Raw genomic sequence first — 16,807 nt, forward strand, 5'->3', positions numbered from 1 at the left:
GACACAGCATGTTATCTTGGATGGAGAGTCATAGCCACAGGTGCAGAAGTAACTTTGAGTGTGCCCCAAGGAAGTCTGTTGTGATCCTTTCTGTTAATATTGCATATTAATGACCTTGCAGACAATATTAACACCCTAAAATAAGGATTTCTGCAGATGATGCAGTTATCTGTAATGAAGTACTGTCAGGAAGAAGCTGCATAAGAATTCAGTCAGGCCTTGATAAGATTTCAATGTGGTGCAGATATTGCAACTAGCTCTAAAAGTTCAGATATATAACACTGTGCACTTCACAAAATGGAAAAAAAATGGAGTATCCTATGGCTATACAAACACCTGAGTGTAGCACTTTGTAGGGATATGAAATAGAATGATCATGTAGGTTCAGTCATGGGTAAGGCAGGTGGTAGACTTCAGTTTATTGGTAGAATACTGGGGAAGTGCAATCAGCTTATAAATCACTCGTGCAACTGTTTCTACAATACTGCTCAAGTGTCTGGGATCTGTACCAGATAGGACTGATAGGGGATACTGAACTTATACAGAATGGTCACGGGTTTGTTTAATTTATGGTAGAGTGTCACAGAGATACTGAAGGAAGTGAACTGGAAGACTCTTGAAGATAGACCTACACTATACCAAGAAAACCTATTAAAAAGTTTCAAGAACTGGCTTTAAATGATTACTCTAGCAATATACTAAAATCCCCTACTTATTGCTCACACAAGGATTGCGAGGATAAGATTAGAACAATTACTGCACACACAGAGCCATTCAAACAATCATTCTTCCCGCACTCCGTATACGAATGGAACAGGAAGAAATTCTAATAACTGGTACAGTGGGATGTACCCTGGGACAAGCACCTCAAGGTGGTTTGATGAGGCAGATGTAGCTGTAAATGAAGATGAAGATATTAACAGTCAAAAACTAACTGCCTCACATATGCTAATATGGAAGAAAGTTACATTGAAGTATATAACTATGTAAATAAATGGTATCTTGTTAAAATCATAAGGCAGAACCAACAGTGCATTCTAGCTTCACCAGAAAACAAACTGCACACATCTTTGCAATTCTAGTGCTCTGAGGAGTATGTGGCTACAGTTCTTGTGATCAATTGGTAAACATGTGCTCTGATTAAAGGTACTAAGGTCTCCCACACAGTGACGGCTAAGTGTTTCACATTACCGTGCATGATTATATTTGATTGTAGTGTGTTTACAAAATGTTCATACACATAAATCCCAGTAGTCATTGCTGTATAGCCTTATTAAAGGTATGCTTTAAAAAAAAAGAAAAAAAAAAAAAAAAAAAAAAGAAAAAGAAAAACCCACAAAGTTGGAGAGTATAACATATTACCAAATGGAACAAAGTTTGGCTGCAGTATATGCCTAACTACTATACCAGGCCTATGTCAAAATCATAGCTGCATAACAATGCACAGATTATTAACAATCAAGGTAGATAACAAGTAATGCACAGACATATATTCATCTTAGCATCTTGTGCACAAGTCTGTGTGTTCTAATAAATTTTGAACTGCAATAATGCAAGCTAAGTTAGGAATATAATGTAAAAAAATATAAAATGGGCCATATTAAAACCCAAATATTGTACACTGCTATGAATCAATTAATCCAAATCGTTAACGATAGTTTGACAAAAGTCTTCCACTTCTTGTGCAACATGTATGAGACACATGAAATACCCTCAGACTTGAAGAGGAATATAATATTTCCAATTCCAAAGATAGCAGTTGCTGACAGGTGTAAACATTACTGAACTATCAGTTTAATTAGGTCACAGTTACAAAATATTAACAAGAGTTCTTTACAGAAGAAAGGAAAAATTGTTAGAAGCTGACCTTAGGGAAGATCAGTGGGGATTCCGGAGAAATACAGGAACACGCGAGGCAATACTGATCCTATGATAGCTACAGGAAAGGCAAACTTATGAGAGCATTTGCAGACTTAGAGAAAGCTTTTGACAACATTGTCTGAAACACTCTCTCTGAAATTCTGAAGGTAGGAGATGTAAAATACAGGGAGTGAAAGGCTATTTTCAACTTATACAGAAACCAGATGGCAGTTATAAGAGTGAAGGGGCATAAAAGGGAAGTAGTAGTTGAGAAGGGAGGCGACAGGGTTGTAGCCTATCCCTGATGTTATTCAATCTGTACACTGAGCTCTCAGTAAAGGAAACCATAGAAAAATTTGGAGTCGGAATTAAAGTTCAGGGATTGCTGATGTCATTGTAATTCTGTCAGACAGAGCAAAGGATTTGGAAGAGCAGCTGAACGTAATGGACAGTGTCTTGAAAGGAAGATATAAGATGAACACCAACAAAAGCAAAACAAAGTCGAAGTAGAGAGGATATAAAATGTAGGCTGGCAATGGCAAGAAAAGTGTTTCTGAAGAAGAGAAATTTGTTAACAATGATTATAGACTTAAATGTTAGAAAGTCATTTCCAAATGTACGAGGAGTGTTTTTTAAATTTCAAAAAAAAAAGGTGCCAAGATATCTCAATAATTTTATTTTTACATGAAAGCCTGTACCTTAATCTACTTTCCTACATAATTTTCGTCAATATTGAGGCACTTGTCATAACGTTGTAAAAGTTTTTGAATATCTTCCTCATAGAAGTCTGTTGCCTGACTTGTTAAGCACTGCACCACCACTGTTTTGACTTTGTCATGAACACGCTGACCGCCCAGGTGTTTCTTCAAGTGTAGGAAAAGATGGTAGTCACTGGATGCACGATCTGGGCTGCACGGAGGATGATCTAGAGTTTCCCACCGAAAAGATGTAATGAGATCTTTGTTCTGATTCGCCACATGCGGACGGGCATTGTCTTGCAGCAAAATGATGCCCTTGCTCAACTTGCCATGTTTTTTGTTCTGAATTGAACGGCACAGATTGTGAAATGTCTTACAGTAAGCTGCTGCATTGATTGTCTCATTACGAGACAGAAATTCTACAAGCAGTAATCCTTTTCTGTCCCAAAAAAAAATGTGTACATGATTTTCTGGGCAGAAATTGTTTGCTTAAACTTCACTTTACTAGGTGAATCTGAATGCCACCATTCCATAGACTCTTGCTTTGAGTCTGGTGTGATGTAGGCCATCCATGTTTCATCTTGAAGAAACACCTGGGCAGTCATCGTCTTCAAGATGATAAAGTCAAAACAGTGGTGATGCAGTGGTTAACAACTCAGGTGCAGACTTCTATGAGGAGGGTATTCAAAAACTGGTACAACGTTATGAGAAATGCCTCAGTATTGGCGGAAATTATGTAGAAAATTAGATTAAGGTACAGGCTTTCATGTAAAAATAAAATTATTGAGATATCTTAGCACATCTTTCTTTAATTTCAAAATGGTACTTGCTTAAAAAACACGCCTTGTATATGTCTGGAGTATAGCCATCCATGTACAGATGTGAAGTGAGGACAATAAACAGTTTGGACAAGAAGAGAATAGAAGCTTTTGAATTGGGGAGCCACAGAAGAATGCTGAAGATTAGGTGGGTAGATCACATAACTAATGAGCAGGTAATGAAAGAATTGGGCAGGTAGAAAATCCATGGCACAACTTGACCAAAGGAAGGGATCAGTTGACGCAACACATTCTGAGGCATTAAGGGATCACCAATTTAGTAATAGAGTGAAATGTGAGGAATAAAAATCATAGAGGAAGACCAAGAGGTAAATAGAGTAAGCAGATTCAGAAGGATGTAGGCTGCAGTAATTATTCGGAGATGAAGAGGCTTTCACAGAATACTGTAGCATGGACAGCTGCATCAAACCAGTCTTCTGACTGAAGACCACAACACAACAATAGTTGTCACCAGAATTACTGTTGTGTACATAGAAGTACAATTGTCACAGAATTTTAAAAATGTAACTAAATGACTATCCATTTTTATACAAAGTCGCCAGTTAATTTGTTACATTAAAGGATAAAATAGTGCTACAAAATAATAATCTAGTGCTATGTCTGAATGCATAAAATAATATCCTAATGCCACATGTGGATCCATAGTAATTACAAACTCCCTCTGCATTTTTAGTATCTAGTCAGGAATTCTCCATTAACCACTTACTCCAGGTCTCCATGTATTCCACGTTTTCACTGAGAGAAGTTGTGTTTAAATCTCTTTGTAAATATTTCTATTTTTTTTGTAACATAGAGTAATCTCCTTTTATTTGCACTTTTGTAGGACAGTAAGGTTCTTCTAATACCTATTGTATATTTCTGTTCTCTAAGGAGAATGCAGAAAGATCAGTTATTTTTACGCGTGAGTATTCCTTTCTGCAAGACGCTCTGAAACTGCTGATAAAATTAACTATGAAATGAGCCAGATCCATTAAAAATCCAAACTACCAATCCCTAACAGGACAAGGACGTAGGGCAACAGCCTAAGTGCACTCCACAATAATCGTCTCCTCACTGTCCTTTCAGCCGACATAGGTAATCAAGCCATCAATTCAAAACAAGCTAACTATGATGTGAACATCCTATTGATGTTGGACACCTACTATAGATTGCCCCAAGGGCCCAACCTCAACAATAATGAAGAAGGTGCTGAAGCTACATAAGCATTCATTGCTAGAAGACTGTGTTATCAAGAATCTCCTCTCTCAGCCACCTACATAATACAAGTTTTCTGGCATGTCAAAGACGAAGTACACATTACAAAGATAACTTCATCACTCATCACTAATAAAACTGGATTTCAAACATACAGACTGCCACAACATCTTGCTAGTCTACTTACTTGAGATGTATGCCACTGCACGTAATACATAAAAAATACCATTGACATTATCAGCCAAATAATACTACCTGTGTCTTGGAGATGCACTGATATGGAGTCATTATTTATGCATGCTCCCATCAAAAGGTCAATAGATCTGCTGCCCCCATTCTTTGGTAATTCAACTGTTCAAGGACACTCTGACCTCATTTTAATTTGCACCTAGCAAATGATATTTTGAACACATGAATAGTGTTGCGATGGGGAAGCCATGAGCTTTTTCATGGAGAACATTGAGGATAGTGCCTTGTCTACTGAAAATCCATGTTTTTACTGCTATGTTGATGACAGAATCTTTGTCTTGCCCTTCCTTAATATCTTCATCATTCAAACACATAATGTATATTTCTGCCACAGAGTGCATTGGAAAACAAGACAACTCTTGCAGAATGATACCTGCACAGTTCTAAGTGCATGTTCACCTAGCAGAAGTTGCCTCCGGTGCCAAAAACTTGCCGCAAGGGGGGAATAATACTCAAACAGTCTTCATTACAATGGTTATAGCAAATAAATATTGCATGCAATTTCAGATGAAGATGACGATTGTGAAAGATAATGTAGTCTCAAAGTCCCTTGTGGTAACAAAATACCCTGTGAATGCAGACAAGTACGAGTATTAAGCTGAGCAGACCTGGTGCACGACAGAACAATGCCAGATGAACATCAGGGGTATCTGCAACTAGCTATCTTGTTAAATTTGTGGCATTTGAACATGCTTCAGTAAACAGAAATAAAACTGAATTTGATGAGAGCTTTATCATCGCAAGGGCTACTGGTTTCTGGGGTGGTGTAATAAATGAAGATACAAGTGTGACAATACTTAACAGAACCCTCAATAAAGACAACAGTGTGCAGCTGTGTACAGCAAGATCCAAACCAAGATGAGGATAAGTGGGAATTGCAGATGTGAGACAAAAACATTGCCTTATATAGTGATGGACTCAACACCAGTGACATTGCAACTGGCAACATGGCTGTATAAGGTTGAGTTACTGGACAATGTCTCAGGAGTCCTCATCCAAAAACTTATTGATTTATGACCACTTACTGCTGTTGGAACCCCAAGATGATCTTTTCTTACTGGGACTCTCAAAGACACACATTAGCCTACAACATTAGTGGGCCATGCAGGCTGGGCCTTTTATCAGTTTCGCCCCTCAATGATGACAACTGCCTGGATAACTTTGGAGGTATGCTAGCGGTGACATTGGTGGGGACAAAAGCCATGAAGCAGGAAGGTTTTGAACAGTGAGTGTGTGGTGTGTGGAGCGAGCTGGCCAGGGTTGCAAAGTTTGGAGTTCTGTATGGTACACAAAAGAATGAATTGGCTCCTGTGAAGGCATGGAGCCTGGATTTGACTGTCAGTTATCACCTTCCCTGCAAAGCGTTTTCCGTGAGTAGGCATGATATTTTGGAAACCACAAGTGACTTGGAGGTCATTTGGGCAGTTCAACATTACTGCAGGCAAACTTCCATGTATGTCCTTACCTCTCGCTCCCCCCCCCCCCCCCCCCCCCCTTTCACAAGGATGACAAAAATAGTCACTTGTGACCTGGTAAAAAGGAGTGTGTTTCAACTGTGATTAATGATATTAACATGCAGAAGCAGAAAAGGTTAATTCTTCTCTCGTTGAACGAGCTCTACAGCCACTATACGCAGAAATATCGAGAGCACAAAATTGGCCACTCCATGTTATGCTTTGTACGACCAAAGGGCATCAGGAATTCATAGTGCATGCTCTTGCAAGCATCATCAGAACACGAAGCTTAAGATGAAGGAGCAAAGCTAAATGGAAATTATAAAGACCTGATAGCTTTCATGGTATGTGACAATAATAATGAAAAATGTATGCCTGTCACCTGTACAGACTGTCCTGGACCGGAAACCCAACCTCATGTATTAAGAAAAAGAACTTGACATCTTGCTCGATGAAGAAATTTTCAAACAGTGGGTACAAACCAACAGAGCGGATCTAATTACACAGGTAATGCCCAGTGAGGAGTATTTACATTCCATTGTTGATGAGCTGGTGCTTTCATGATTTCATCACTGTATCTCAAACGTTCAAGCCTAGCATTTCAAGGAAATGAAAGAAAACCTGAAAGAAACTTCCACTTACAATACAGGACGAAATTCAAAGTTTTCACTGGACTAATACACACGTGATACAGCATCTGTTTGTATTTACTTAAAAAAAATAAGGACACGCTATGTTCCAAATGTATGTATATAGTTAGAGACCACCTCGATCACAATACCATGACTGTGTACACATTTCAATATCCTCTCATTGGGGAAATTATGAATAACACACGTAATGTTGAAATGTAACAACAAAAACAACCAATTTTTGACAAAATAATTTAATTGTATAGATAAAAAAAAATCTACTCACCAAGCAGCAGCAGCATACACACATAAAAGAGGGTTGTAATTAGCCAGTGGCTCCTTCTTTAGGCAGAAGGGTTCAGGGAGAAGAAAGAGAGGATGAGGGGTGAAGGAAAAGGACAGAGAGGTCTAGGAAAAGGGGTATATTTCAGAAAACTCACCCAGAACCGTGAATGGATAACAGCCACCAAGGTAATGATTCTGGATTCTTCCCCCAGATACCTTCACCCCTCTTCCCTCCCCTTCAACCCCTCTGTCTGAAGAAGAAACCACTGACTCCGAAAGCTGGCCTAATTACAACCCTCTTTTATGCGTGTGTCCTGCCACCACTTGGTGAGTAGATTTTTTTATCTACCCAATTAAATTGTAGTGTTGAAATGGTCATTTTCTTTATTGATGGTGCAAGCAGCCAGTAAAAGAAAGCTTCATTAATGTATACCAACACAAAAATGATTTTGGTTTACTAACGGAGTGAAATTTCATTGCCTCATCACCTGGACAGAATCCTTGCAATGGGATAGGAGGAACAACGAAACAAGAAGTTACGCAAGCTTCACTTCAAAAACCTTAGACTCAACAGATCCTAACTCCACAAGATATGTTCAAATATTGTCGACAAAATATTACTGGAGTCAAATATATATATATTTTTGTTTCTTCACCTGAAATTGAGAAAATGATAACAAAGCTGACTGAGAGATTTGAATGTAGTTTATGAGTTAAAGCACAAGAAGCTATCACAGATATGTCCCTTTAAGTGACAATCAAATAAGATGTTTTATTACTTTGAAAGGCTCAAACTTCAATGATGATTAAACTTAAGTAATTTTTACAAACATAGCATCTTTCACAAATAATGACTATGTTGTTTGTATCTATGATGAAAAGTGGTGGCTTAGGCAAAGGGAAGATAACAATGATGTTTTGGAGAATTTTTTCACCCTTTTGGACCAAAAACTGCCTTTCAACTTTCCAAATGATACTGCTTGGATACCTGCATAGAAAGTAGTACAAAAAGTGACTCCATTGGGACTCGCAACAGTGTCTGGTAGAACACACAACGTAGATGACAAACTATACAGTGAATTATAGTGTTTGTTTAGTTCTCTAATGAAAATTGTAGCTATCAAGTAGCTACAACTTAAGTTTAAATACATAAAGAAACATTATTGTGTGTATACTGTACGCAAGAGTATTACAACCAAAGTATTGTTAAGTTAAGATTAAGATTTAGAAGTCTTACCTACTGTTATCACTGCCTATTGTTATTTAAAATTAGAAATATTTGATCATTTTTTGTATGCAATAATTTAATCATTCAACCACTGTCAATTTTAATACTTTCTGGCCCTTGTTTGCTAACTTGGCACTGAACGAGCATGTAGAAGAGTTGCGTTTTTACTGAAACTCACTGCTCCATTGCTCTCAATGTAATTGAGTCTCAATCATAGTCTTTTAGTGAGATATTCCTCTCAGAATAAAGAGCACTCTGTTAAATTTTCACTTGCTTTCATTCAGTCCCTATTTAGATTCAGACCTGCGAAAATCGATGTCAAAAGGTTTTTGGCCATTTTTGAAAAGCTGTAGAAAAAACATGAGTACATTCTCAGCAGTAAAACTACTTCTGCACGGAGTTCTGTAAGTACTCAACACAGAAATAACATATTCTTAGTGAGACTCTCTTCCTTCATAAAAACTTATTGTCTTAAAAGGGACCGATTGATAAATTTTTTTCCGAGTCCTTACAGGACGAGTTTGTCTGGTCTCTGGCATGACAGAATTTTTTTTTTAAAAAGTGCCTGAAGTTCATTTCCATTCTGAAACAATGGTTTTTGAATTATTCTGATATCTTTTAAAATAACTTGGCAATTAAACTATCTGCAAACCATGTTTTCCATTAAAATTTGTCCAACTAACATCTTAAAAATGGGTGCCAGAACAAAGCTGTGGCTTATAAAATTTTTTCAACCAGTGCTTTATGACTCTACTTACAGGGAACACACAATAAAAATCAGGAAAATAAGAAATGATAAGCAACATTGCCTCAGGAATTTGATTTGGATTGACCCACTGTTGTTAAGTATTTTCATAGCAGTCATCTACAATTTCATATGGTTAGTGGAGCGGAGGGGGCCTCAAGGGAAATCCAATTCCAACACATGCAGGGTTTCCGGAGTCTACCTGTGAGAGCAGACACATGGACCATCTCTTTGTGGACTACATACGACCCCTTCCACGCACCCAAAGAGGGTTGGTGGTGGCGAACAGGTTTTCCCATTGTAGCTGTTAATTCCTGACCACAGTCACTAAAGGCCAATTTATACATCATCTTACCAAAATCTTTGCCATTTTTAGACCACTGAGCACTACAGTAAAACTCTTGGTTTTAATACTGCTCAACATCATGAGGCAAACAAGGTCATTCTGGCCTCGTTAACACCAGCCTATCCGATTAAATCTCCCTTGAGCAATCTTTGAACCATTGACGAGCTACTTCCCGAGTGAGTCAGCCCCCCCTCCAAACCATCCAACACAACTGAGAGAGAGAGAGAGAGAGAGAGAGAGAGAGAGAGAGAGAGAGAGAGAGAGAGAGAGAGAGAGAGGGGGGGGGGGGCAATATAGAGCTCATGCATTGGTGTCAGGTGTGTAGATGTGTCATGAAGGCTCGGCCTTCCATCTGTTTCTCCCCTTGTTGACAATCTTTATCTACATAGCTTTGGAGGTATATTGGCAGTGCCAGCAACGGGGGCAAAAGCTGTGAAGCAGGAAGGTTTCGGTGAGCAAGTGTGTGGTCTGTGGAGCGAGTCAGCTGGGGAGGATAGGGGGGAGGGGGGACAGGAGGCCCAGCAAAGCAGTTTCCATGAGAGCCCAGCTACTTAGGAATGGAAGGATGGCTGTCATCCTGTCTACGTTAACTTCCATGCACATCCTTACCTATGCTCTCACTCCACCCCCCCCCCCCCCCCACACACACACACACACACACACACACACACACACACACACACACACACACACACACACACACACACACACCAAGTCTGCTCAGTCAGTTTTACTGCTGATTGTTTTTAAAGCTCATTTCACTTTAATACAGACAAGTTATGTATCGAAGATGATGAACGCTGAAGCGTTATGTAAGGACCCCGGTCCTTCCATTAGGATGACCTGATATAAAATCTTCCCACCTGAATTCCTAGTTATCACCTAATACACTAACTCACCACCTGTGCCATGTCGACATGCACCTAATTCTCAAATCACCCCTACTAACCAGCTCCAGAATTATTACCCAGTACCACACCAGATTAGAACAAATGAGTTCTGTCACTGGCACATCTCACGAAATCAGAGGCAGTCAAAGTAGTCCCATACTACTGGAATGAGATTAGGTGAAGGAGTCCTGCACTACCATTCTGGGCAAGGTGCCAGAGGAAGTGATTTGCCACTGTCTCTCTCTGACCAATTATGAAATGTCGAGAGAGAGAGAGAGAGAGAGAGAGAGAGTTTCGAATGCCTGTATAGTGCAGCATTCAGCATTGTTTATGCTGTTACAGGTGAAGCGAATGCATAGGGTGAAAACTGGTGGCCGGCCGCGGTGGTCGTGCGGTTCTAGGCGCTCCAGTCCGGAGCCGCGCTGCTCCTACGGTCGCAGGTTCGAATCCTGCCTGGGGCATGGATGTGTGTGATGTCCTTAGGTTAGTTAGGATTAATTCGTTCTAAGTCCTAGGGGACTAATGACCACGGCAGTTGAGTCCCATAGTGCTCAGAGCCATTTGAAAACTGGTGCCAGTACTTAGCCTATGTCTCTCTGGTAGCACCGAGGGTCTCACTTAACTTTAGGTCCCCAGCCAATGGACAGATCACCATCAATAGTATCACATGTCCTTCATGAGAGACTGCAGAGAGGTTTAGAATTCAGTCCAGGGCATTGGCTGGTGATCAGGAACTTTATTCCACCATCCCTCCTCCCCTAGCTAGCCAAATATTGGCAGTGAAAATTTTCCATAACCAGGATTCAAACCGACATACCTCCGATCTGAGTGTCACTGCATAAAACATACAGTAGCTACCTCGATTATGATGGCAGGTATCAGAGGCAGGCCCGACTGTAAAATCACGTCAACTATGTGTCAAACCTACTGCAACTTCTACACTTGTTTGCGTGGCTATGACCACCAACCAGCCATCCACATGAATGAATGGCATCCTCCAAATTGTGACTAAGAGCAAAGTAGAACATATAGTGGCAGAGCGTACCATTGACCCTGAAAGTAAGTAGTGAGCAGCAATACTGTCTCTGAGCACTTCACCAAACATGGAAAAATTGTATAACTGCAACATCAATAAAGCACACTCAGAATCAGTCAACTCATAGAAATACATGGATATAACAATTGGCAGGGATGTGAAATGGAATGATCATGACAGGCTCAATCGTGGGTAAGGCAGGTGGCAGATTTTGGTTCATTCCCAGATTCCTGGGAAACTGTAATCAGTTTACAAAGGGGACTGATAACAAATCACTTGTGCATCCCATCTGAGGTATATTAGTCAAGTGTGGGGGACCTATACCAAACAGGGTTTGCAGGGGTTGCTGAAGCTATACAAAGATAGATGGTACAAATGGTAACAGGTTTGACTGACTCACAAGAGAATAGCATAAAAATGTTGGAAGACCTGAATTGTCACACACCTGAAGATAGATTCCAATTATCCCGTAACACTTAGAAAGTTTAAAGACTCATTAGCATGTGCAGAGTCGAGAATCAGTCCCCTATGTATCACTGATGGAGGGATGGTAAGGAAAAGATTAAACTAAATACAGCACACACAGAGGCATTTAAGCAGTCATTCTTCCTACACTCCATACACAACTGGAACAGGAGAAACCCTAACATCAGACACCTTGCTAACAAGTTCCTCACACTGATTTGATTCATACTGACAGGATATGTTGGTCACATATCAGCATATGTAAACAGGAAAATGAACTCTCAACCATTTTCAAGAAAATCAAGCTTGAAAATTGTATGTGTGCTTATATGCTCTATGTTGTCACAAGTTTTTAAGGAGTCTGCAGCTGTGCGAGTAAGCACTTTGTTTCATAAGTGCAAGATCTCTCGGTCTCTTAGCTGGTACATTTTTTCCATTCCCACATAATTCTAAAACATATTTATTATGGCTCTCCACATTGCTAACATTTAATGACTCATCCACTACTTTCATATTCTCTATCTCGACAAAAGGGGAAAAAAAATATTCTTAAGGGGATTGGAAATAAAAGGATACACACAACTTTCAATCAAATCATTATAGTCATTTTATTTACATAAATATTTTTACAGCTGTGACAAGTGTTATATGCAACATATTAAGTACTTCATGAAACATGGGTAACAGATAATTATTGCAACACACAATCCATATAATGAACACAAATTTGTGCATGTGCTCAGCTTTTTCAATCTGTCTGTTGTAAAACATACTTGTTTTACAACCATAAAAAGTTCTCGGTTTCACACCTTTTCGCGGCCTACCATGCATATTGAAACATCACCGAATATTGGTCCAGACAACTGATGGTGTACTGCAGATTGAATTTTTCTGCAATCTTCTAGAGAAGATATATCTCTATTCTGTTCAATGGTGTTCGCACAGTTCTCTAGTCATTTTATGTGGTTTTTCACCTGCCTGTAAAAATAAGAGTTGCAAGGCTCCACCAGCACAGAATGTTTTGGAGGAATTTCTTTAAAATCGCGTAGGCAGAACTACAGAGGAGTGAAAAGAAAAAGCACTAAGTCCAAGATTTGATACAGAGACCTCACACTAGTGAAACCAGGTGCTTACCCACTCATCTGCAGACTGCTTGAATAGTAGTGACCATTCAAAGTACATAACCATGCCTGGAATTTTCAAACTTCATCTTCTTGAAAACAGTTAAGAGCTGTGCCTTCTGTTTACATATACGTTGAAGTCTAAGCTGTGCCCCCCCCCCCCCTCCTGCCCTAAACACACACACACACACACACACACACACACACACACACACACACACACACACACACACACTTAGAAAGGTGACAGTTCTTGAAGACTGAAACTGGTCCACAGTAGCACCTACTGATGTGATCATGCTTGCTGTAACAGAAGCTAGAAGGCAAGCACTTGACAATTATTTACCACAACTGAACTACAATTTTAACAGCGCACCAATGTGTAAAGCTTAAACAGCAACTAAAACACAGTTCCGGTGCAGAGAGAGAGAGAGAGAGAGAGAGAGAGAGAGAGGAGGGGGAAAGGGGGGGGGGGGGTATTATGGGGTTGGCGAGGGTTACCACCCAAAATCATTAAAATATGATAACCAGCTGTTTACATTAGTAATGAAGTTGTACTAGAGGAAACATTCACTATCATCTTCCAGTTATACAGTAAAATGGGCATGCCAATTTAACAGAGAAGAACTGCATTAATTGCTACTAGTTCACTTCACCACTGCCTTACAACATTCTGAGAAAACTCTTCATTTGACTAGAAAGTAGTTTTCTTCAAAATTAACACTTCATCATCCATCATTCCTTCACTTCCCCCAGTCAGATGGTCTCCATTTTTATGCTAAATTTCTCACTATTTTCATTTTTCGTGCTCCTTAATACTTTAATCTTAGTTTGGTTTACTTTAAATCCATATTCTGCATCCAGCAGTCAGTTCACTCCATCCATCAGGTCCAGCAATTCCTCTTGATTTTCACACAGAATGGCATTTGTTATCAGTAAACCTTACCATTGCCTTCCTTCTGCCCACATTTTTAATCCCATATCCGAATTGAATACACACGTTGAAGAGTAGATGAAAGTTTTTCTGTGTTACATCCTTATTTAACCCCAGTACTTCTCTAATACCTATTGTTGTGTATTCCCATCTCTCTCTCTACAGAGTATACTTCTACGTACGTAAGCCACAAATCACTGTGAAGTGCATTGTAGAGAGTACTTAGTGTGATACCACATGTTACATGATTCTGACTGTTAACCCACGTATTAACTGCAGGAAGAATGACTGCTTAAATGCATCTGTTTTTACTATAATAACTGTAATATTTATAATAAGTCAAATATTTTACACCATTTTACGATAACATCTATTACGATGTCTTAATTCTTATCAAATATTGTTTCTATAATAAAGCCTTAGATCAGAAGGGCTTCTGTTATGGGTTTCATTCCGTAACACAAAACTGATCACCATCTAAAGCCACATTTAAAACAAGTTTAAAAACATGTTTCCATTCACAATACTGTTCCTGGAAAAGTCTGCACTGTGTTTGTAACTACGTTCATTAACTCCATCCCCATCGATATCAGTGACAAACATCTCTGTACCGGTACATGTATTTGCATCATCTGCTACACTGAAGCTGGTGCCAAATATTTCACATTGTGTATATAACTGTGTTCCACACTATGTCCAGCAAATGGTGGTAATCACTGGTGGACAAAAATATATGACAGATGTCTCGGGAATTATATACTACATGGAAGATAGAGTTGCTTTGCTTAATTTGACTGAGATGTCAATACTTTCGACTATGGGAGAGGAATTTGCTTCAGATAAAAACACAATCTTCAAATGCAGTTCCTGTGAACCAAATACTTGCTATTACTCACTAGGTTTTAGCAACAAGAGATTCCTTTCAAATGCAGTTGTAACTCGAAAAATTCTGCAGCTTTGTTAAGCAATGATTGGAGGATTATGTACAGGAAATTCCAGCATGTAAATAAGGTTGAAGTATATGTATTACTAAAATGAAAGACTTATAATACATTTAAAAATTTTACATTATATTAACGAATTTAGCTCCCTCCTCAAAGAGAAACTGCAGAGGCTCTTATTTCTTCCCTATAATCAAGGTTGCTGATGTTCCAGGAGTCTTGAACATGAAGCTCCAAATCTAATACTCGTTACTGTTACATTTTACTTATACGCACAGATTTCATACCATAATTATTGGCTTTATTTATTTTCCGTGAGAGCAGTAAATACAATGTAGCGGCACACGAAAGATCGGAGATATTTTGTGGTCTTACCTTTTTACAGTTTTTCTGGAGCCAAGACCTAATTCCATCAAAAAGTGATATTGTCTCAGGTGATTCGTAAAATTTTGTATTTGGGCCCCCATCCTTTTTTGGCGCTAAGGTCATCATTTTGCCGATTTTTAATGTACACACAACACAGACGCCACTTCTAGTTAGCTACTCTGTTAGTCAGTGCGGCCAACGCAAATCAGTTTTGAAAATTTATTGAAATCGTTTACGGACAATTTAGAAAAAATACGTTTTCATTAGCAATATAACAATGCAATTTCGAACTACATATGTGTATAAAGTACATTTTTATTCAAATCACTGTCGTATAATTATAAAGAAGCCCTTGTTTATATTTGATAGAACCAAAGAGGTAGAATAGTGTCTTTCTTCGGATAGAGCTCGATTGCAGGGGTAGTATCTGTGATACTTTACTTTGAAATTGTTGGAAGCGAAGTTTAAGCCACACTGCAACAGTACTATATTACTACAGTAGACATTCAACTAGTCGCTTGTCAGTAGGGGTCTCGGTGGGTGACATGTAAGACCTGTGGTGTAGGAATGGAAACTTGGATGCAGTTGAGTGAGAGTAGTGACCATGACAGACAGAAGGAAAAATAAAGTCGTTTCCCCACATATTGCAGCACTTGTCGCTAAGCAAAGGATCCTTTATCAACACCAGTCATTTCTCGAATCGTGCATAAGATCTATTAGAGATGCAAAGCACAGAGTTGAGGTAAGAAACGGTGTAACATTATATTTAATATTAACCAGCGTTATGAAAATAATGTAATTGAATGGTTTAAATTTTTTTATCAAATGAAACTATATAGTTCTTGAGACTTTTTCAAGCCTCAAACATCCATGATGTATATAAATCGGTGTGTTGTGTATTCTTGTAGGTTTTCGTTTTCAAATGTGACTGTATCACAAGATGGTTAGTTGTTAAAATATAATGCGAAATTAATAATAACATTACAGACAATAACAGAATACTCCTTTCACCAGCAGGCTACAAAAAATATTTTTCCTTTATAGGCCTACATCCTCAGACTTTCCACCCACCCGAGTGAATGTTTCAACAGCAAAGACTCAAGTTTTTCGATAAGTTTGGTTTGATAAACGTACAGGAAATAATGTGTATAACAACACTTTGAAAGCAAGGACCATTGCCGCAAGCCTTACGGCAAGTGAAGCTAAGCTCATTTGCACTTCCTTTGTACAGTATCTTTTTCTGTCCTGAAAGTTTTTTTGTTTAAATTTAATGGACTACTGGCCATAATTTTATTTATAGCCAACAATTAGGCCGGGAAAAGTACTTTTAAAAAATGCCTTTCATTTAGTAGGCGGAAAAACGACCCTCACGGGCGTACGGGTTAATGTTTGCTTATAAAATATATGCTGTATTCTGAAGTTCATATTACTGTTATTAACAGATGAACTACGTATTTATCTCGTCAAAGCATTATTACATACTCTAGCATTCATGTAACTGTGTACTAGAATATAAATTTAAAT

The 16,807-nt window shown here is 38.8% G+C and overlaps 2 protein-coding genes across 5 annotated transcripts in view; one reads left to right on the forward strand and one right to left on the reverse strand.

The window, feature by feature from the left end:
• The window catches only part of LOC126365643 (SWI/SNF complex subunit SMARCC2), an 81,064-nt gene extending 65,400 nt beyond the window's left edge, over positions 1-15,664 (reverse strand). For 3 of the 4 annotated variants that reach the window (XM_050008166.1, XM_050008164.1, XM_050008163.1), the window contains exon 1: positions 15,293-15,478. In XM_050008166.1, coding sequence (XP_049864123.1) covers positions 15,293-15,409 — 117 coding nt within the window. In that variant the 5' untranslated portion in view covers positions 15,410-15,478. Of the gene's footprint in view, positions 1-15,292 lie in introns of all 4 variants that reach the window. The other variant, XM_050008165.1, reaches the window with a different exon arrangement.
• Positions 15,665-15,674: 10 nt separating this feature from the next.
• The window catches only part of LOC126365690 (uncharacterized), a 28,091-nt gene continuing 26,958 nt past the window's right edge, over positions 15,675-16,807 (forward strand). Inside the window, exon 1 of the mRNA XM_050008167.1 lies at positions 15,675-16,025. Coding sequence (XP_049864124.1) covers positions 15,888-16,025 — 138 coding nt within the window. The 5' untranslated portion in view covers positions 15,675-15,887. The remainder of the gene's footprint in view (positions 16,026-16,807) is intronic.

Source organism: Schistocerca gregaria, chromosome 1 (genome assembly GCF_023897955.1).
Source record: "Schistocerca gregaria isolate iqSchGreg1 chromosome 1, iqSchGreg1.2, whole genome shotgun sequence".
Lineage (NCBI taxonomy): Eukaryota > Metazoa > Arthropoda > Insecta > Orthoptera > Acrididae > Schistocerca > Schistocerca gregaria.